General features: G+C 45.6%; 1 protein-coding gene across 1 annotated transcript in view; it reads left to right on the top strand.

The window, feature by feature from the left end:
• The first annotated feature begins 8,244 nt into the window (after window positions 1–8,244).
• The window catches only part of LOC144598314 (AP-1 complex subunit mu-1-like), a 44,629-nt gene continuing 30,321 nt past the window's right edge, over window positions 8,245–22,552 (top strand). The window contains exon 1 of the mRNA XM_078408299.1: window positions 8,245–8,320. Within this exon, the coding sequence (XP_078264425.1) occupies window positions 8,279–8,320 (42 nt within the window). The 5' untranslated portion in view covers window positions 8,245–8,278. The remainder of the gene's footprint in view (window positions 8,321–22,552) is intronic.

The following is a 22,552-nucleotide window of genomic DNA, read 5'->3' as shown; positions in this document are numbered from 1 at the left end:
ACGCAAAACTGGAAAAATATAAAACTAGTGTGTTGGTTGGCACATACTTGGTGGGCTAAAGGGCCTGTTTCCACAGTGTATCTCTTTAAAAAAAAAGTGACTACCATCTGACACTGATGATTTTGGATCTGAAATTATTCACCTCAAATCAAGTCTCAATAAACATCTTACTATTCTTTGAGTTTTCATGGGGCTATGTTAGAACTGTGAAGATTAGAGTGGGAGTGAGGCAGAGAATTCATCAGTGCGTTCTCTCCGTGGGTTTTATCCGAGATCAAACCCAGTCCTCCCACACTCCAAAGACGTGCAGGTTTGTAGGTTATTTGGCTTGGTATAAATGTAAATTGTCCCTAGGGTGCATAGGATAGTGTTAATGTGTGGGGATCGCTGATCGGTGCAGACTTGGTGGGCCGAAGGGCCTGTTACCATGCTCTATCTCCAAACCAAACGAAACTAAATGAAAACTAAACTACATCGGTGGTTCTCTCAGATATTTTAAGAAGCACAAGTTGACTATTTCTACAGGTGGCAAGTTCTAAGAGCAAAAACATTTCCATTCTTTTCAGTATGAACTTATACCCATATTGGGTAAAGATACCTTTTCTCAAAAACACTTCAAATTGTCTTCAGCCTTGCTGCTTTAATCTTGCAGTACTGAAGCCTGGCAGAGGATAAGATCACCGTAATCTGATATCTTGCGGCTGTGGCCCTGTAACTTTATAAGATCTCATTAATAATATCTCTCAGGTGTAGTCCTGCTACTGCCTAGATTGTGGGATTGTAATGTTCAATTTCTGTACTTTTTAGATAGTGTAAGATTTCACTGGTATGTCATAAGTGCTAGGAATAGAACTAGGCCAATCGGCCCATCAAGTCTACACTATTCAATCATGGCTGATCTATCTCACCCTCCTAACCCCATTCTCCTGCCTTCTCCTCATAACCTCTGACGCCTGTACTAATCAAGAATCTATCTATCTCTGCCTTAAAAATATCCACTGACTTGGTCCCCACAGCCTTTTGTGGCAAAGAATTCCACAGATTCACCACCCTCTGACTAAAGAAATTTCTCCTCATCTCCTTCCTAAAAGAACGTCCTTTAATTCTGAGACTATGACCTCTGATCCTAGACTCTCCCACTAGTGGAAACGTCCTCTCCACATGCACTCCATCCAAGCCTTTCACTATTCTGTACATTTCAATGAGGTCCCCCCTCATTCTTCTAAACTTCAGTGAGTACAAGCCCAGTGCCGACAAACGCTCTTCATAGGTTAACCTACTCATTCCGGGGATTGTTCTTGTAAATCTCGTAGTAAACCTCCCCTCTCCAGAGCCAGCACATCCGTACTCACATATGGTGCCCAAAATTGCTCACAATATTCCAAATGTGGCCTTACCAGCTCCTTATAGAACCTCAGCATTACATCCCTGTTTTTGTATAAAAGCCCTCTTGAAATAAATTTTCTTGAGTTTGCTTTCTTTACTACTGATTCGACTTGCAGATTAACTTTTTGGGAATCCCAAGGCCCTTTGCACTTCCAATTTCTGGATTCTCTCCCCATTTAGGTATAATGTTATTTTGGTATAATGCTCCATGTATATGATTTTTCCTAGTATACCCCAGCACAGTAATACTCTTTAGTTGTAATTCTGACAGGAAAATCTAGTCCCATTATTGTTAGAACACAGTACAAGATCACAACATGCCAGAAGTGTGATGTCTGTTTTATAACAGCAAGGTACATCTATATAAACATAGCACAAAAAGTAAGGAAATTTGTGTTTGGTAGATTATTTCTTTGTTGTAACAATGCTTCTTGGCAATAAATCTTATACCGTTGGAAAGCCTGTTTATTTCCCTTTTAAATGGTGCCACATTTGTAAGGAACATGCATTTGTGGGATGAGCAGCAGAGCTGAGTATGTGGGTTGCGCCCATGAAAAATCTGCCAAATCTTCTCTGCCAATGCCAAACAGCTTATTCTGCCATTGACTCTTGTTCGGTGTTGTTTGGTGGATTGGATGATTGAAGTCTGAAGAAACAAGACATATTGGCAATTTAACAATTTATTCATTTAATAAACAGGAGCCTCAGTAGCGTGTGGAAGAACCATACACAGCCACAACAGCCTGGCACCTCCTCCTCATGCTGGTCACCAGCCTGGTCACACACTGTTGTGGGATGGCATCCCATTCTTCAACCAGCATTTGTCGCAAGTCAGCCAACGTGGTTGTGTTGGTCACTCTGGCACGAACAGCACGCCCAAGCTGATCCCACAAGTGTTCAATGGGGTTGAGGTCAGGACTGCTGGCAGGCCATTCCATCCTCTCCACTCCCAAATTCTGGAGGTAGTCTCTGAGAAACCCTGCTCTGTGGGGACGAGCATTGTCATCTTGGAGGATAGAGTTCGGTCCCAGACTGTGGAGATATGGGATTGCCACTGGTTGCAGAATCTCATCTCGATATCTCTCTGCATTGAGATTGCCTCCAATGATGACAAGCCTCATTTTTCCAGTGAGGGAGATGCCGCCCCACACCATCACACTGCCTCCACCAAAAGATGTTACTCTATCGGTGCAGCAATCAGCCTAGCGTTCTCCGCGTCTTCTCCACACTTTGACCCTATGATCCAACTGCCGTAGGCAGAATCTGGACTCATCGCTGAACATAACGTTCCTCCACATGTTCAGGTTCCAGTGCACGTGTTGCCGACACCAGCGCAAACGGGCCTGACGGTGAAGGGCAGTCATGGCAGGCCTCCTGGCAGCCCTATGAGACCGGAGATCGACTGCGTGCAGTCTGTTCCGAATTGTCTGGGCAGAGAGCCGTCGGCCATATCGTCCTGCAAACCTTGACTGCAAATCTGTAGAAGACAGCCTACGGTTCCTAAGTGCTGACAGGGTGAGGAAACGGTCTTCTTCGGGTGTCGTCTTCTTGGGACGCCCATTTCGCGGCCTGTCTCTGACATCCCCCGTTATATGGAACTTGGCCTTCACTTTGGAGATGGTACTAGGGCTCACTCCAAATAATGCCGCAACTTGGTTTTGCAGAACACCAGCTTGAAGTTGCCCGATCGCACGGGCCCTATCCAGATCAGTCAAACGTGGCATGCCGATTCTTGGAGCAGACACCTACTGACCACTGTAGCAGGGCCCATGCTCACAGATGCTGCCAATCAGGTGCCAATCAGGCACCTGATTGTCAGCACCTGGGGGTACCAGAAGCTCAAAACAAGAGTCAATAGCAACAGCAAAATAAGCTGTTTGGCATTGGCAGAGAAGATTTGGCAAATTTTTCATGGGCGCAACCCATATACTCAGCTCTGCTGCTCATCCCACAAATGCATGTTCCTTACAAATGTGGCACCATTTAAAAGGGAAATAAACAGGCTTTCCAACGGTATAAGATTTATTGCCAAGAAGCATTGTTACAACAAAGAAATAATCTACCAAACACAAATTTCCTTACTTTTTGTGCTATGTTTATTAAAACCCTGTTTGTTTGTTTGTTCCTGAACTACAGCCAAAACGGTACACGATAGCACGACAACTTTAGGCCCACCTTACTCACCGTCGTCCCTTTGGTGCTAATGGAAGAAGTTTCATTGAAATCGGAGTTATATTTTTTAAATTATTCACGTTTTAAAGTTTAAATCTATCTCCTAGGGAGGGAGGAGGGAGGGAGGGAAGGAGGGAGGGAGGACGGAGGATAAGGGGGGTTGAGCAGAATGGAGTGGGGGGTGGGGAAGGGGGGGATGGGTGGGGGGGAGAGAGAGGGGGAGAGGGGGGAGGGGGGGAGAGGGAGAGGGGAGAGGGGGAGTGGGGGAGAGGGGGGAGAGGGGGGGAGGGGGGGAGGGGGAGAGGGGGAGAGGGGGAGAGGGGGGGAGGAGAGGGTGCTGCACCAATGCAGGATAACTTTGGGCCAAACGGGTCCACTTGGTCTAGTATTACTTATAGAGAGGCAATACAGGGTCAACATACTCAATTAAGGTGATCTTATTTAGAAAATATAAACACACAAATATATTTTACACGTAAAACCCATCCTGTAAGGACCTGTATTGTGTCTTATATTTTGTTGGTAATAATTTCTGAATTGGAATAAAATTATGACATCATGGAAATTGTAATGAATTATTCTCAACATGTTCACTGGAGTATTTAATATTTAGTAAATAATAATATGTACTTGGGAGTGATGCATCTTGTAACACCAACACACTGCACAATTGATTAATTTTTGAAATGCAGCCTTTTGGCAAGAAGTTAATCCCGTTTTAATTATGTATAGGAAGAAACTACAGATGTTGGTTAAACCAAAGATAGACACAAAAGCACCCATTCCTCTCCAGAGAAACAGCCTGTCCCGCTGAGTTACTCCAGCTTTTTGTGTCTAGCTCCAGTTTTAATTATGTTGCTGGTGGGAGAAATGCGTTCACTACTTTAAGATGATTTTCTAGACTTCTTCAAATTTTGAGGATGAAACTAGAAAAATGGACAAGGGAGAGCCAGTGGATGTAGTGTACCTGGACTTTCAGAAAGCCTTTGATAAGGTCCCACATAGGAGATTAGTAGGCAAGATTAGAGAACATGGTATTGGGGGTAGGGTGCTGACATGGATCGCAAATTGGTTGGCAGACAGGAAACAAAGAGTAGGGATTAACAGGTCCCTTTCAGAATGGCAGGCAGTGACTAGTGGGGTACCGCAAGGCTCGGTGCTGGGACCACAGCCATTTACAATATATATTAATGACTTAGATGAAGGGATTAAAAGTAACATTGTCAAATGTGCGGATGACACAAAGCTGGGTGGCAGTGTGAACTGCGAGGAGGATGCTATGAGGATGCAGGGTGACATGGAAAGGTTGTGTGAGTGGGCAGATGCAGTTTAATGTGGATAAATGTGAGGTTATTCACTTTGGTGGAAAGAACAGGAAGGCAGATTATTATCTGAATGGTGTCAAGTTAGGAAATGGGGAAGTACAAAGAGATCTGAGTGGCCTTGTTCATCAGTCACTTAAAGTTAGCATGCAGGTACAGCAGGCAGTGAAGAAAGCTAATGGCATGTTAGCCTTTATGACAAGAGGAGTTGAATATAGGAGCAAAGAGGTCCTTCTGCAGTTGTACAGGGCCTTAGTGAGACCGCACCTGGAGTAGTGTGCAGTTTTCGTCTCCAAATTTGAGGAAGGATATTTTTGCTATTGAGGGTGTGCAGCGTAGGTTCACTAGGTTAATTCCCGGAATGGCAGGACTGTCATATGTTGAAAGACTGGAGTGACTAGGCTTGTATACACTGGAATTTAGAAGGATGAGAGGGGATCTTATTGAAACATATAAGATTATTAAGGGATTGGACACATTAGAGGCAGGAAACATGTTCCCAATGTTGGGGGAGTCCAGAACCAGGGGGCACAGTTTAAGAATAAGGGGTAGGCCATTTAGAATGGAGATGAGGAAAAACTTTTTCAGTCAGAGAGTTGTAAATCTGTGGAATTCTCTGGCAGTGGAGGCCAATTCTCTGGATGCTTTCAAGAGAGAGCTAGATAGAGCTCTTAAAGATAGTGGAATCAGCGGGTATGGGGAGAAGGCAGGAACGGGCTACTGATTGTCAATGATCAGCCATGATCACAATGAATGGCGGTGCTGTCTCGAAGGGCCGAATGGCCTACTCCTGCACCTATTGTCTATAAATTGAGAATGGGACCGTTATCATTCTCCAGAACAGGGTTGTCAAGTCAAGTCAAGTCAATTTTATTTGTATGGCACATTTAAAAACAACCCACGTTGACCAAAGTGCTGTACATCTGATTAGGTACTAAGGGGGGAAAAAAAAGAAACATACAGTAGCACGCAAACATAACAGCACATACAAAACAGTTCACAGCGCCTCCTCAATGAGCCTCAAACGCTAGGGAGTAGAAATAGGTTTTGAGCCTGGACTTAAAGGAGTCAATGGAGGGGGCAGGATAGGGTTGTGAGAGGATAGGGCATAGGAAAGGGGGAGGGAAGGAGAGGAGAGGTGAAAGGGCACAGGTTTGCAGGAGGAACTAGAGGAAGGACAACAAATGAAGGAGAGGAAGGACCATGAGAGTGGGAAGGTGTGAGGAAAGGAACAATGGAGGAAGGAAAGTAAGGGAGACGTCAAAGGGGCAGTGAGGGAAGGGAAGCAAAATCAGCGAGGAAAAGGGGAGGAAGGATTGTGGAAAGGGGAGGAAGGATTGATAGAAGGGGAAGGAGATTGAGGGAAGGGGTGGAAAGGCAGTGGGGGACAGAAATAAAGGTGGAAATTCAAAGAGTGAAGTTGGGTCTGAGGAAGTTGAGGAGAGGCTGTGAAGAGAAGGGATTGCTGTAACTATGACGAATCCACTGGAGATTTAAGATAATGGATGGAAAAGGTCTTTATTCATTATAACAAGTAGACATTCTTCTGGAGACACTCTCAGTAGCATCACTCCAATCTCAAAGTACATCAAGTTTCTATACTCTTAGGAATAAAAACAATAGTAGATGATTTAATACAATTCCAACAGCTACATTGACATTGTTTAATTCAATATCTAGAGTCTGACAAATGGTTCCATTGAATTTTGTATTTACAATGACAGCACAGGGTAAGAGCAAGGCATGCTCTGAATGTTCAAACACTTTTACTGGGACAAAGTAATGCACGTGGGTTAGTTTGATTTAGTTTAATTTAGTGCATAAACAGGCCCTTCGGCCCACAGATCAGCGATCCTCACACACTACTACAATCCTTCACACACTAGGGACAATTTACAATCTTTGCCAAAGCCTATTAACCAACAAACCTGTACTTCTTTGGAGTGTGGGAGGAAACCAGAGCACCCGGAGAAAACCCACGCAGGTCACATTGAGAACATACACATTCCGTACAGACAGCACACATAAGTCAGGATCGAACATTCAGCCCTTCGAGCCAGCACCGCCATTCAATATGATCATGGCTGATCATCTAAAATCAGTACCTAGTTCCTGCTTTCTTCCCATATCCCTTGATTCCTTCAGCCCTAAGAGCTTAATCTAACTCTCTCTTGAAAACATCCAGTGAATTGGCCTCCACTGCCTTATGTTGAAAGACTGGAGCGGCTAGGCTTGTATACACTGGAATTTAGAAGGATGAGAGGGGATCTTATCAAAACATATAAGATTATTAAGGGGTTGGACACGTTAGAGGCAGGAAACATGTTCCCAATGTTGGGGGAGTCCAGAACCAGGGGCCACAGTTTAAGAATAAGGGGTTGGCCATTTAGAACGGAGATGAGGAAAAACTTTTTCAGTCAGAGAGTTGTGAATCTGTGGAATTCTCTGCCTCAGAAGGCGGTGGAGGCCAATTCTCTGAATGCATTCAAGAGAGAGCTAGATAGAGCTCTTAAGGATAGCGGAGTCAGGGGGTATGGGGAGAAGGCAGGAACGGGGTACTGATTGAGAATGATCAGCCATGATAGAAACATAGAAAATAGGTGCAGGAGTAGGCCATTCAATATGATCATGGCTGATCATCCAACTCAGTATCCCGTTCCTGCCTTCTCTCCATACCCCCTGATCCCTTTAGCCACAACGGCCACTCCCTCTTAAATATAGCCAATGATCTGGCCTCAACTACCTTCTGTGGCAGAGAATTCCACAGATTCACCACTCTGTGTGAAAAAAAACGTTCTTATCTCGGTCCTAAAAGACTTCCCCCTTATCCTTAAACTGTGACCCCTTGTTCTGGACTTCCCCAACATCGGGAACAATCTTCCTGCATCTAGCCTGTCCAACCCCTTTAAGAATTTTGTAAGTTCTTCTTAAAGTTCTTCGATGATCACATTGAATGGCGGTGCTGGCTCGAAGGGCCGAATGGCCTACTCCTGCACCTGTTGTCTATTGCCCACTGCCTTCTGTGGCAGAGAATTCCACAGATTCACATTTTAAAAACTTGACCTGTGTAGGAAGGAACTGCAGATGCTGGTTTACATTTGAAGACAAGACACAACATGCTGGAGTAACTCAGAGGGGGGGGGGGGGGGGGGGGCATCTCTAGGTGGAAGGGACTTACAGGGAGTGTTGGTGTTCCTGTGTCTGTGAGTGTGGGATCGACATGGTAGATGAGATGCCACTACTTGGACAAGGAGTGCCCTGGAGTTTAGCTGAGCCGCTGCTGTCCTTGTCAATGACGCGGAGGATGCGGAAACAAGTAAAAGACTACTCCAGCCGCCAGCGCGGGGGGGGACGGGGACGGGGACTGGTCTTGGCTTCTGAGCTGCCGTGCGGGGAACATGTCAGCATCGGCCGTGTTCCTGCTGGATCTGAAGGGGAAGGTAAGGGCCTCGGCTGCCGCTCTGACCGCTGCTTTACCGGGCGGCCGGGCAACGATGGGGATGGGGAGGGGGAGGAGGAGGTGGAGTTGGAGGAGGGGGTGGAGGTGGAGTTGGAGGGGGAGTTGGGAGTGGAGTTGGAGGAGGTGGTGGAAGAGGAGGTGGAGGAGGAGGAGGAGGTGGAGGTGGGGGAGGAGGGGGAGTTGGAGGAGTTGAAGGTGGTGGGAGTTGGAGGAGGAGGGGGAGGTGGTGGGAGTTGGAGGAGGAGGGGGAGGTGGTGGGAGTTGGAGGAGGTGGGAGTTGGAGGAGGAGGGGGAGGTGGTGGGAGTTGGAGGAGGAGGGGGAGGTGGTGGGAGTTGGAGGAGGAGGGGGAGGTGGTGGGAGTTGGAGGTGGAGTTGGAGGAGGTGGTGGAGGTGGTAGAGGAGGAGGGGGAGTTGGAGGTGGAGGGGGAGTTGGAGGGGGAGTTGGAGGGGGAGGTGGTGGTGGAGGAGGAGGGGGAGTTGGAGGTGGTGGGAGTTGGAGGTGGAGTTGGAGGAGGTGGTGGAGGAGGTGTTGGAGGTGTTGGAGGTGGTAGAGGAGGAGGGGGAGTTGGAGGGGGAGGTGGTGGTGGAGGAGGAGGGGGAGTTGGAGTTGGAGTTGGAGGGGGAGGTGGTGGTGGAGGGGGAGTTGGAGGTGGTGGGAGTTGGAGGAGGAAGAGTTGGAGTGGAGTTGGAGGAGGAGGTGGTTGTGCAGGTGGAGTTGGAGGTGGTGGGTGGTGGAGTTGGAGGTGGGTGGGTGGGTAGCAGTGGCTCCAGTACCTGCGCAGGTGAGGTGAGGTGAGGTGAGCCGGCGGCAGTCTCTCTGGCTGAGTTTCTCAATTTAAAAACACGCTGCTTTCTGCTGGAAGAGCAATGAAGTTGGGGTTGTTTTAAAAAAAAAATTTAAAAATGTTTGCAGCCGGCGTGTGCAAACTCTCACTGGTCGGCAAGTCTTTGGTGAGGAATCCTGTCCAGTTGGCTGCAATATTGAGCAGAACCAAGGTTGGGGGCTGGGACACAGCAGCGCCAAGGCTAACGAGAGATTAGTTTTCATCATGGCTGTTTTTCTCAGCTCCTTCCGACTCCTCCTTCACCACCCTCTCACCCACTGATGTCCGACCGACCATTTAGTCCCTGAAGGTTTGCTGCGATCCAGTGGGAGCGCAATAAACAGACCAAACTGCCCGTTTCAAACCTCCTCGATCGCAGCAGCATCTACTCGCTGTTGGGATTGCTGATCGTAAAGTTAAACCCCGCGGCTGTATTCCCAGTGGTGGTGGCAGTGACGGCATGAAACACTCTTCATGTTGTTATCCTGTAATCCCACTGCAGGTTAAAAAAAATAAATCCTCTTTACACTTCCCGATTCATCTGCCACTTTCTGGATGTGTTTCCAGAGTCGAGGAAGTTGGGCTGTTCTGGGGAGGGAGGGAGGGAGGGAGGGAGGGAGGGAGGGAGGGGTGATGGTGATAAGTTCATAAATTCATCAGTGGTAGGAGCAGACTCTGCCTTTCTATCAAGGCTGATCTATTATTCCCTCTTGACCGCACTCTCCTGCCTTCTCCCCATAACCCCTGACACCTGTACTAATTATGGATCACTTCCAGCTAGTACTGCCTGTTTGGTGCGATTTGCCTTTTTGCTAATTTCTCAACCCACCACCTCCCAACCCCCCCCCCCCCCCCCATGAGTCTGCCATTGGGAAGTCGGCAGGAAGGACAGTTATAGAGTCATACAGAATGGAAACGGGCACTTTGCCCCAACGTGCCCACACCAACCAACGTGTCCCATCTACCCTAGTCCCATCTGCCTGTGTTTGGCCCATATCCCTCTAAACCTCTCCCAGCATAGAGTCATAGAGCCATGCAGTGTGGAAATAGGCCCCTTGCCCACGGCGACCAATATGCCCCATCTACAATAGTCCCACCTGCCTGCGTTTGGCCCATGTCCCTCTAAACTTGTCCTATCCATGTACCCTGTCTAATTGTTTCTTAAACATTGCAATTGTCCCCGCCTCAACTACATCCTCTGGCATGTTTCCTGCCTCTAGTGTGTTCAATCCCTTAATAATCTTATATGTTTCAATAAGATCCCCTCTCATCCTTCTAAATTCCAGTGTATACAAGCCTAGTCGCTCCAGTCTTTCAACATACGACAGTCCCAATAATCTGGTGATTAAGGGCCTTCAGGGAAGAGTGAACACGCGATGAGATTTTATATAAAGATTGAAGGTGACTTGGTCTCATGAGTCTCAAATGTAAATAAAGGAGATTGTAAAAGCGATCGCAGGTGGGGAAAAGTAAATGGTGATGGAAAACAAGTCACATGTCACAGCTGTGGGCTGTTCAGAGATATACAAAGGCCTGTGCACCTGTATTGCTTAAGGCATGACAGCAGGTGTAAAAGAAGTTTAAAAGGCTAATGGAATGGTTGGCCTTTATCTCAAGGGAGTTGGAACCTCCATAACTAGTGCAATAACTAGTGCAATGCACGTTCCAGTCTCCACCTTATTACATCCTCTAAGCTCTTGGCACAGTCAGGACTGCTGGAAGAGAAAATGTGTGGCAGTGTTGGGGAAGTCCCGAACCAGGGGCCACAGTTTAAGAATAAGGGGTAGGCCATTTAGAACGGAAATGAGGAAAAACCTTTTCAGTCAGAGAGTTGTAAATCTGTGGAATTATCTGTCTCAGAAGGCAGTGGAGGCCAATTCTCTGGATGTTTTCAAGAGAGATAGATAGAGCTCAATGATAGCGGAGTCAGGGGGTATGGGGAGAAGGCAGGATCGGGGTACTGATTGTGAATGATCAGCCATGATCACATTGAATGGCGGTGCTGGCTCGAAGGGCTGAATGGCCTACTCCTGCACCTATTGTCTATTATAAATTAACAATTTCTCATTGCATAATACTAGTTTAGTTTATTATTGTCACGTGTACCGAGGTATGGTGAAAAGTTTTTACTGCGTGCTATCCAGTCAGCGGAAAGACTATGCATGATTACCATCAAGCCGTTCGCAGTGTACAGATACATGATCAAGGTAGTAACGTTAGAGCAAGATAAAGTCCAGCAAAGTGCAAGTAAAGATAGTCTGAGGGTCTCCAGTGAGGTAGATGGTAGGTCATAACATCTCTCGTTGATTCAGTTGCCTGATAACATTTGGGAAGAAACTGTCCCTGAATCTAGAGGTATGGGTTTTCACACTTCTGTACCTCTTACTTTAAGGGAGATGGGAGGAGGGATGTAAAAATGTCTGTTCCATTGATGATTCCACAAAATATTAATCTCAGAACTATGTATGTGTAAGAAGGAACAGCAGATGCTGGTTTAAACCAACGATAGACACAAGAAGCTGGAGTAGTTTGGGGAGACTGATGGGACTGAAGGCTGATAAATCCCCAGGGCCTGATGGTCTGCATCCCAGGGTACTTAAGGAGGTGGCTCTAGAAATAGTGGAAGCATTGGAGATCATTTTTCAATGTTCTATAGATTCAGGATCAGTTCCTGTGGATTGGAGGATAGCAAATGTTATCCCACTTTTTAAGAAAGGAGGGAGAGAGAAAACGGGTAATTATAGACCAGTTAGTCTGACATCAGTGGTGGGGAAGATGCTGGAGTCAATTATAAAAGACGAAATTGCTGAGCATTTGGATAGCAGTAACGGGATCGTTCCGAGTCAGCATGGATTTACGAAGGGGAAATCATGCTTGACAAATCTACTGGAATTTTTTGAGGATGTAACAAGGAAAATTGACAGGGGAGAGTCAGTGGATGTGGTGTACCTCGACTTTCAGAAAGCCTTCGACAAGGTCCCACATAGGAGATTAGTGGGCAAAATTAGAGCACATGGTATTGGGGGTAGGGTACTGACATGGATAGAAAATTGGTTGACAGACAGAAAGCAAAGAGTGGGGATAAATGGGTCCCTTTCGGAATGGCAGGCAGTGACCAGTGGGGTACCGCAAGGTTCGGTGCTGGGACCCCAGCTATTTACGATATACATTAATGACTTAGATGAAGGGATTAAAAGTACCATTAGCAAATTTGCAGATGATACTAAGCTGGGGGGGGGGGGGTAGTGTGCATTGTGAGGAAGATGCAATAAGGCTGCAGGGTGACTTGGACAGGTTGTGTGAGTGGGCGGATACATGGAAGATACAGTTTAATGTAGATAAGTGTGAGGTTATTCACTTTGGAAGTAAGAATAGAAAGGGAGATTATTATCTGAATGGTGTCAAGTTAGGAAGAGGGGATGTTCAACGAGATCTGGGTGTCCTAGTGCATCAGTCACTGAAAGGAAGCATGCAGGTACAGCAGGCAGTGAAGAAAGCCAATGGAATGTTGGCCTTCATAACAAGAGGAGTTGAGTATAGGAGCAAAAAGGTCCTTCTACAGTTGTACCGGGCACTGGTGAGACCGCACCTGGAGTACTGTGTGCAGTTTTGGTCTCCAAATTTGAGGAAGGATATTCTTGCTATTGAGTGCGTGCAGCGTAGGTTCACTAGGTTAATTCCCGGAATGGCGGGACTGTCATATGTTGAAAGGCTGGAGCAATTAGGCTTGTATACACTGGAATATAGAAGGATGAGGGGGGATCTTATTGAAACATATAAGATCATTAGGGGATTGGACACATTAGAGGCAGGAAACATGTTCCCAATGTTGGGGGAGTCCAGAACAAGGGGCCACAGTTTAAGAATAAGGGGTAGGCCATTTAGAACGGAGATGAGGAAGAACTTTTTCAGTCAGAGAGTGGTGAAGGTGTGGAATTCTCTGCCTCAGAAGGCAGTGGAGGCCAGTTCGTTGGATGCTTTCAAGAGAGAGCTGGATAGAGCTCTTAAGGATAGCGGAGTGAGGGGGTATGGGGAGAAGGCAGGAACGGGGTACTGATTGAGAGTGATCAGCCATGATCGCATTGAATGGCGGTGCTGGCTCGAAGGGCTGAATGGCCTACTCCTGCACCTATTGTCTATTGTAACTCAGCGCGACAGGCAGCATCTCTGGAGAGAAGGAATCGGTGACATTTCGGGTCGAGACCCATCTTCAGACTGGTTTGGGATAAGGGAAATGAGAGATATAGACGGTGATGTGGAGAGATAAAGAACAATGAATGAAAGATATGCAAAAAAGTAACGATGATAAAGGAAACATGCCATTGTAAGCTGCTTGTAAGGTGAAAATGAGAAGCTAGTGTGACTTGGGTGGTGGAGGGATAGAGAGAGAGGGAATGCTCTGGAATGAGAAGAATCTCAGAACTATCTCTTGTACACTCCATGGATTTATCCTCTGCAATATTACTGCATTTGGTCCATACGCAGAGAGATATCCTCCATCATTTTGTATTATCCTGGTTATACGTACATCCAGTTTCCTGATGTATACCTACCACAATATGGATTTTGTAGGCCATGCCTGCTTTCTTACCATTCATCAGCTCCATCCAAACTGATTGTAATACTCGGATATGGAAGGAACTGCAGATGCCGGAACCTTGCTTGGGACACGAAGTAACTCAGTGGGTCAGGCAGCATCTCTGGAGGACATGGACAGGTGATATTTCTGATCAGGATCCTTCTTCAGACTGATTGTAGTACTTGGTTTTTTGAGCTAAGATTTTCTTCCCTTTACTGCCTTTACGCCTTTTTAATCAGGGCTACACCTTTAACTTTTTTCTTTTGCCACTACTTATTAAAGTTATGTATTATACAATATTTAAATCCCAACCTAGACCTCTGTGACTGTCCTTAGATCATACATAGTTATTTCTATTTGTACCACATATTAATCTACCTTTATAGAGAATCTGCTTGTATTCAGACAAGGTGCCCTCAATTTTGTCTTGTTACCATTTCCTGTGTGACTAGTTGGGAGGATACTTGTTTGCACTTTGTTCCTTCCTGTCAGACTGGTTGCCCTTATCTATTTTGCTGCACGCACCATTACTTTTCTCGTGAACATCCAAACTTTCTCTCTCCACAACCTTTTCCTCAACCACCCCAACCAACAGCCATAACGTTTGGTTTCAAACATTATCTACATGCTTAGATATTGAATTTGCATGGAAACGAGCTTCAGTCCAACAAGGTGAAGCACCTGCACCTCCTCCAACCTCATCTATTACATCCGCTGCTCCAGATGTCAACTTATTTACATCGGCGAAACCAAACGCAGGCTCGGCGATCGCTTCGCTCAACACCTGCGCTCGGTCCGCGTTGGCCAAACTGGTCTCCCGGTGGCCGAGCACTTCAACTCCCCCTCCCATTCCCAGTCTGACCTTTCTGTCATGGGTCTCCTCCAGTGCCATAGTGAGGCCCACCGGAAATTGGAGGAACAGCACCTCATATTTCGCCTGGGCAGCTTGCAGCCCAGCGGTATGAACATCGACTTCTCCAACTTTAGATAGTTCCTCTGTCCCTCTCTTCCCCTCCCCCTTCCCAGATCTCCCTCTATCTTCCTGTCTCCACCTATATCCTTCCTTTGTCCCGCCCCCCTGACATCAGTCTGAAGAAGGGTCTCGACCCGAAACGTCACCCATTCCTTCTCTCCCGAGATGCTGCCTGACCTGCTGAGTTACTCCAGCATTTTGTGAATAAATACCTTCGATTTGTACCAGCATCTGCAGTTATTGTCTTACACTACCTCTGATCCAAAGGAACAGTTACCTTTCCCTGGTATAATGCACCATGAATCCTATCTCTTGTGCGTCAATCTTTGAGCCAGACATTCTGCCCATTGATCTGTTCCTTTCCCCCTACAAGGGCCACATCTAACTCCCTCTTAAATATCGCCAATGAACTGGCCTCAACTAAATTCTCTGCCACAGAAGGTAGTTGAGGCCAGTTCATTGGCTATATTTAAGAGGGAGTTAGATGTGGCCCTTGTGGCTAAAGGGATCAGGGGGTATGGAGAGAAGGCAGGTACGGGATACTGAGTTGGATGATCAGCCATGATCATATTGAATGGCGGTGCAGACTCGAAGGGCCGAATGGCCTACTCCTGCACCTATTTTCTACGTTTCTATGTTTCTACATCCAGGATACCTTCCGTGATCTTCACCATTTAAAAAAAAACTTCCAATTCACCGGCCTCATCTTTACCATGGACGTTCATTTCCTATACTACCATTCCCCCTAAGGAAGGCTTTAGGACTTCATTCTAAAGCATAGATCAGACGAGTTACTCACTACTTATAGCTCTTCTTCATGGCAGGACTTGTGCATACCCTGACCAACTTCTCTTTTGATTCATCTCGCTTTCTACACTCAATGTCCAGTCATGATCACTCACATGGGCCCTACCTATTGCCCAACCTTTCCTTGGCTACGTGGTGCACTCTTTGTTCCTGTCCTTCTGTGGCACTACACATCAACACTTTATACGCCTCATTGATGACTGCATCGGTGCTGCCTCCTGCACCTATATCGAGATCACCAATTTCATCAACTTCGCATCTAACTTGCATGCTGCCCTCAATTCACTTGGATAATCTCCCACACCTCTTTCTGCTTTCCTGATCTCTCTGCCTCCATGTCAGGAGACAACTATCCACCGACATTTATTATAAACCCACTGACTCCCACAGCTACCTTGGCTACAACTCCTCCTACACTGTCTCTTGTAACAACGTCATCCCTTTCTCTCATTGTAACTTACCAAATAGTGAAAGGTCTGGATAGAGTGGATGTAGAGAGGATATCTCCACTAGTGGGAGAGTTCAGCACCAGGTGGCACAGCCGCAGAATAAAAGGACGTATCTTTAGAAAAGAGATGAGGAGGAATTTCTTCCGTCTGAAGGCGGTAAATCTGTGGAATGCATTGCCACAGACGGCTGTGGAGGCCAGGTCTTTGGAGATTTTTAAAGCGGAGATTGACTGGTTCTTGATAAGTAAAGGGAGAAGGCAGGAGAATGGGGTTGAGGGAAAGAAAGAGCAGCCATGATTGAATGGCGGAGCAGACTCGATGGGCCGAATAGCCTAATTCAGTCCCTAAGACTTAATGAACATGATTGTGGGGTGCCAGCCTTATAGATACCATTGCCATGTTTACAGGAGGCTCTACGTGACATGAGAGTAAAAGGAGGAGAAGTTTCCAGAGCATTTGTTTAACTCGGGTAATGGGGTGTGGGTGAAGATGAAATGACCAGCATTTAATGCGCATTCCTGATTGTCCTTGGGAACTTGATATCGAGCCACCTTTCTAAACCTCTACAGTTCTGAAGATGCAATATCAGGAAACAATGGCCTTTTATAACCTTTTGATGGATGGAAGATCATTGTTGCAGCTGAAGGTTAGATCTAGGACACTGCCCTAAGGAATCCCTGTAGAGATTTGACATGTAAACACCATATTTTTTTTAGCTGAATGGACAACCTCTGTGCTATAAAGCTCCATGAAAAGTCAATTTGTGAATACATTTCTATTCGGCAAATTAAAATATGTGGCCCGCACTAATAAGACTTAATAAAAGACTGTTTAGGTTTTTAAAATGCTTAAAAGCACAGTATTAAAAATGTTAAGCCTATTTCATATGATATTTACAGCAGAGAGTAATGAAAATACTAAAAGCACTAGATCTAAGCTGGAGTGAATTTCTGAGTGTTTAGATCTTTTTTTTTTTCAGATTGAGGTCCCTTGCCACTAACCTTTTGTTTTTCAGAGATTTTTTTTTTTGTTTCACGGATGCCACCATGGAATAAAAGTCAGAACAAATAGCACCCAACTTGACTTTGACTTTTTGGTGTCAGCGTAGCATTATCAGTGTTTTTTTAATCATTATCAATGTTTTTTGATCTCGGCGCGTCGCTGAAAAAAATTCCAGATAGAAATTTCTCGGCGACAGCTGGCTTGTCGCCAGGTATTGTAGCTGTCGCATGCTGTCCCCAGGTTTGCTAGGTTGTCGCAGATGCATTTAGAAGCACGTAATATTAAATTAAGAAAAGGCATTTGAGGATACCATAAAATACTTGTGTTTAACCAATTTATTTACCGTCAGGACATTTGACAGGTAGATTGGAGTCGACAGTTTGACGGTCAGGTAAGCGTGGGAATTTCGCGATGTTTACGAAGACGGTGTAATCTCTTAGCCAGGTGCTAGTTTCACAGAAAAAGTAACATTCAACCATGGGGCTCTGTACACCTGAACTTACATCTGGAATACCACATTCTGGCTGAGCTGCAATCGATTTATTTAAGTAGGGCCGTAAAACTGTGCAAATTACACTAAACTAAAAGCTGCAGGTAGAACAGATGCAACAGTTTTGAACGAACAGATGGCGGTACAAAGTTGCGCGCTAAATAAAAGTTTAACACTTTTAGCTCGACCTGCAATTATTATTTTTTTTAAAAGGCAAGAAGACTATTAAGAGATTTTTTTTTCAACGTAATTAAAACTCGAGCTTCCAGCCAGAAGTTAAACTTTGTGAATTTAACACCTTGAGCGGTTAACAGTAGTTCCAGCGAGGAGCCTGACTGGTGAATCTGGTGTGTGTTACTGACGGGGAAACCTTCACCCTGAATCCAATAGCGAGGTTTAAATAAAAGGCGATAACTAGCAAATGCTACAAAATAAAATATTCAAAGCAAGTTTTTAAAAAACCGTGTGGAGGAAGGAACTGCAGATGCTGGTTTACACTGAAGATGGAATATATGAATTTCGGTCGGGACCCTTCTTCAGACTGAGTGTCAGGGCGAGAGGCAAACTAGAGTTATTGAGTTCAAAGAAGCTCTTCGCACTATCAAACCACCGTGCCTCATGTAGAAGTGGCGAGGTGTAAACCGGCGCAAGGAACTGCAGAGAGATGCTGTTTTACACTGAAGACAGACACGAAATGCTGGAGCAACTCAGCGGGACAGGCAGCATCTCTGGACAGAAGGAATGGGTAACTTTTTGGGTCGAGACAGTCAAAATTAGTCTGAAGAAGGGCCTCAATAGACAATAGACAATAGGTGCAGGAGGAGGCCATTCGGCCCTTCGAGCCAGCACCGCCATTCAATGTGATCATGGCTGATCATTCTCAATCAGTACCCCGTTCCTGCCTTCTCCCCATACCCCCTGACTCCGCTATCCTTAAGAGCTCTATCTAGCTCTCTCTTGAATGCATTCAGAGAATTGGCCTCCACTGCCTTCTGAGGCAGAGAATTCCACAGATTTACAACTCTCTGACTGAAAAAGTTTTTCCTCATCTCAGTTCTAAATGGCCTACCCCTTATTCTTAAACTGTGGCCCCTTGTTCTGGACTCCCCCAACATTGCGAACATGTTTCCTGCCTCTAACGTGTCCAACCCCTTAATAATCTTATACGTTTCGATAAGATCTCCTCTCATCCTTCTAAATTCCAGTGTATACAAGCCTAGTCGATCCAGTCTTTCAACATACGACAGTCCCGCCTCAACCCGAAACGTCACCCATTCCTTCTCTCCAGAGATGCTGCCTGTCCCGCTGAGTTACCCCAGCACTTTGCGTCTAAAAGAAAACCATAGGTATAGTAGGCACAAGATGCTGGAGTAACTCAGCGAGTCAGGCAGCATCTCTGAAGAAATGGAATAGGTGGCGGTTCGGGTTGGGTTGGGACCCTTCTTCAGACTGAGAGTCAGGGGAGAGGGAAACTAGAGATCTGAAGAGGTTCAAAGAAGATCATAAATAACCGCACTATCAAACCTCCCTATAGAAGTGACGAAATGCAGGTTATCACATCTCTGGGGTGAAGGAATGGATGACTTTTCGGAGTTGACACCATACTTCAGACCAAGGGTCTCGACCTGAAACGTCACCCATTCCTTCTCTCCTGACACGCTGCCTGGCCCGCTGAGCTACTCCAGCTCTTGTGTCTATCTTCGGTTGTCACATGCGTTCTGTACGACCTGACTCGGCATTGTCGTGGTCATTGTCGTAGGGTAAAAGAAAAGTTCGGCGATCTGCTACGACTTTGACAGTCGCCGGCAGTCGCCTAAAAAATCGCCTAAGTGGGACAGGTCCATTAGGCACTAACTGAAGGCCTGTGTATGGGAAAATAAACTCCATACATTTTGCTTTTTACATAGCAAACAAGGCCCAAGGCAATTCACAGGAACATTATCAAATAATTTTTTTATTTTACAAATATGAAGTCAAAAGGGAACATGGTGAAGTGTCCCAAGAGTAAACACCTGGAGGTGTACTGCCTTTTATCTGCATTAACCATCTGGGAGTTGAAAATTAATTGTTCCTAGATTATGTCACATTGAAAAGAGCCAAGAGTCACGAGTGTTGAATAGCCATTTGCAACAGGAACTAAACAATTACATTCTTACTTTCTGCAGCTCATCAGGCCCATTCATGCACTGGCACAACAAATAAATACATAATAATCAATAAAACAACAAATGATCAGGTATACTAGGGAAGACTGGAGGGTGGCAAATGGTATGCCTCTATTCACGAAGGGCTGCAAGGAAAATGCAGGGAACTATAGGCCTGTGAGTTTAACATCTGCAATTGGAAAGTTACTAGAGAGTATTCTGAGAATTAGGATACACAGGCATTTAGACAGATAAGGGCTGATTAGGGATAGTCAGCATGGTTTTTTGAAGTTGTGACCAAAAAGGTCGATGAGGGCAGAGGACTTTAGCAAAGCATTTGACAAGGTGCCACATGGGAGGCTGCTCTGGAAGGTTAGATCGCATGGGATCCAAGGAGAGATAGCTGAATGGATAGAAAATTGGCTTCATGGAAGGAAGCAGAGGGTGATGGTGGAAGATTGCTTCTCGGACTGGCGCCCTGTGACTAGTGGTGTGTCTCAGGGTTCAGTGCTGGGCCCATTACTGTTTGTCATCATCTATATCAATAATTTGGATGAGAACATACACGCCAAGATTAGCAAGTTTGCAAATGATACAAAAGTGGGTGGTTTGTTGTTGGTTGTGAAAAATTGCGGTAGGATCTTGATCAATTGGCCAAGTGGGCTGAGGAATGGTTGATGGAATTTAATGCAGAAAAATGTGAGGTGTTGCATTTTGGGAAGTTTAACATGGGCCGGACCTACTCAGTGAATGGTAGGGATCTGGGTAGTATTGTGGAGCAGAGGGATCTAGGAGTGCAGGTGCGTCGTTCCTTGAAGGTCGAGTCGCAGGTAGATCGGGTGGTCAAAAACGCATTTAGCACATTGGCAATCAGTCAGAGTACTGAGTAAAGAAGTTGGGAAGTCATGTTGCAGTTGGATAAGAGGTTGGTGAGGCCGCATTTAGAGTATTGTGTTCAGTTCTGGGCACCATGTTATAGGAAAGATGTTATCAAGCTGGAAAGGGTACAGAGAAGATTTGCAAGGATGTTGCCAGGGCTAGAGGGTCCGAGCTATAGATTGAGCAGGCTGGGACTCTATTCCATGGAGCACAGGAGGATGAGGGGTGATCTTATTGATGTGTATAAAATCATGAGAGGAATAGATTGAGTAGATGCACAGAGTCTCTTGCCGGGGATAGGTGAATCGAGGACCAGAGGACATAAGTTTAAGGTGAAGGGGAAAAGATTTAATAGGAATCTGAGGGGTAACTTTTCACTCAAAGGGTGGTGGGTGTATGGAACAAGCTGCCAGAGGAGGTAGTTGAGGCAGGGACTATCCCAACAATTAAGAAACAGCTAGACAGGTACATGGATAGGACAGGTTTGGAGAGATATCGACCAAACGCAGGCAGGTGGGACTAGTGTAGCTGGGACATGTTGGCCGGTGTGGGCAAGTTGGGCCCTGTTGCAACACTATCACTCTATGACTCTATGACTAGGTAACCCGACCCTGGTAATGCAAACCAACATAGTGCAACCAAAACAAAGTCCAGTGTAGATCGGTGTTGAAGAAGGTTGTGGGAAGGGTCGTGCAGTGTGGTCCAAGAACTTGATGGTTGATGGAGAGAACCTCTTCTTGAACCTGGCGGTCGGTGTTCTCAGTCTCCTGTGCCTTCTTCCCAGTGGTAGTAGCTAGATGACAGCATGGCCAGGGCGGGGTGGGTCTTTGATGATATTTGCTGCCTTTTTGAGGCAGCACTTACTGTAGATTTCTCCGATGGTTAAGACATGTGATGGACCGGGCAAAGTCCACTTCTTTCTGCAGCCTCCTTCGTTCCTGGGCATTCGAGTTAATTATGTATATTTCACAAATTAGGACTCCCACATCCACTTGTACCACAACAACTTGCTTGTCTCATTCCATTTAAATAATAATTTGCACCTGCATTCTTGCTTGCAAAGTAGATACCATCACATTTTACTACACTGTACTTCAGCCAAATAACTTCATATGCACCTAGTTAACCTAGTTACATCCCTTTGCAGGTTGTTATGTAACCATCTATTTTCCTATTGTCAGGAAATTTAGCTACTCAGCCCCTTATCCAAACCATCAGTGTCGATTACACATATACGTAGTTGATGTTGCAGCAGTGATCAATCTGAAATTGACCCCCTTATCTCATCAATCTCTTTTCTGATTGGTGGTCAGTTCACTACATCAATATATTACACATAACTATACATTCTTATTTTGTGCAGTAACATGTAATGGTCTGTTATCTTATGCCCTTTGGAAAATCAAATACATTAATGGTACTGATTCACCCATTATTCTTTCACTTTTTCGATCCACCTTGCAAATTTGTGAAATACAAGTTCCCTTTCATAAAATCTTGCCCTCTCTGTTGAATTGTCTCATGTTTTTTAAATGTCCTCCTCAATAATGGATTCTGGCATTTTCCCAATAAGAGTTGCAAGGCTCACTGCCCTATTGTTTTGTTTTTTTCGCTGTGTGTTTCTCTCCTTTCTTGAACATTGCTGGTTTCCAGTCTTCTGGTACCTCTCCAGAATTTAAGAAATGTTGGCAGATTACAACCAATGAATCCACAACTCTGCAGACCATTAGGTCCAGGGAACTTGTTAGACTTTAACCCCGTTAGTTTGCCGCGTATTTTTTTCTCACGATGGAGATTCCTTACATATTCCACCCCCCCCCCCCCCCCTCACTCCCCACCCCTTACACGCCTTTGATTATCTAGTATCACAGGGATATTTTAGTTTCTTCTACCATGAAGCCAAATCAAAAATAATTATATAGGATGTGTAGGAAAGAACTGCAGCTGGGGTTACTCAGCAGGTCAGGCAGTATCTTCGGAGAAAGGGAATATGTGAGCTTTTGGGTGGGAAACTTTCTTCAGTCTGAAGTCCTTTTCTGTACCCTCCAGAGATGCTGCCTGACC

This window comes from Rhinoraja longicauda, chromosome 11 (genome assembly GCF_053455715.1).
Source record: "Rhinoraja longicauda isolate Sanriku21f chromosome 11, sRhiLon1.1, whole genome shotgun sequence".
In the NCBI taxonomy this organism is placed as follows: domain Eukaryota; kingdom Metazoa; phylum Chordata; class Chondrichthyes; order Rajiformes; family Arhynchobatidae; genus Rhinoraja; species Rhinoraja longicauda.
This window is presented reverse-complemented; position numbering and strand designations above follow the sequence as displayed.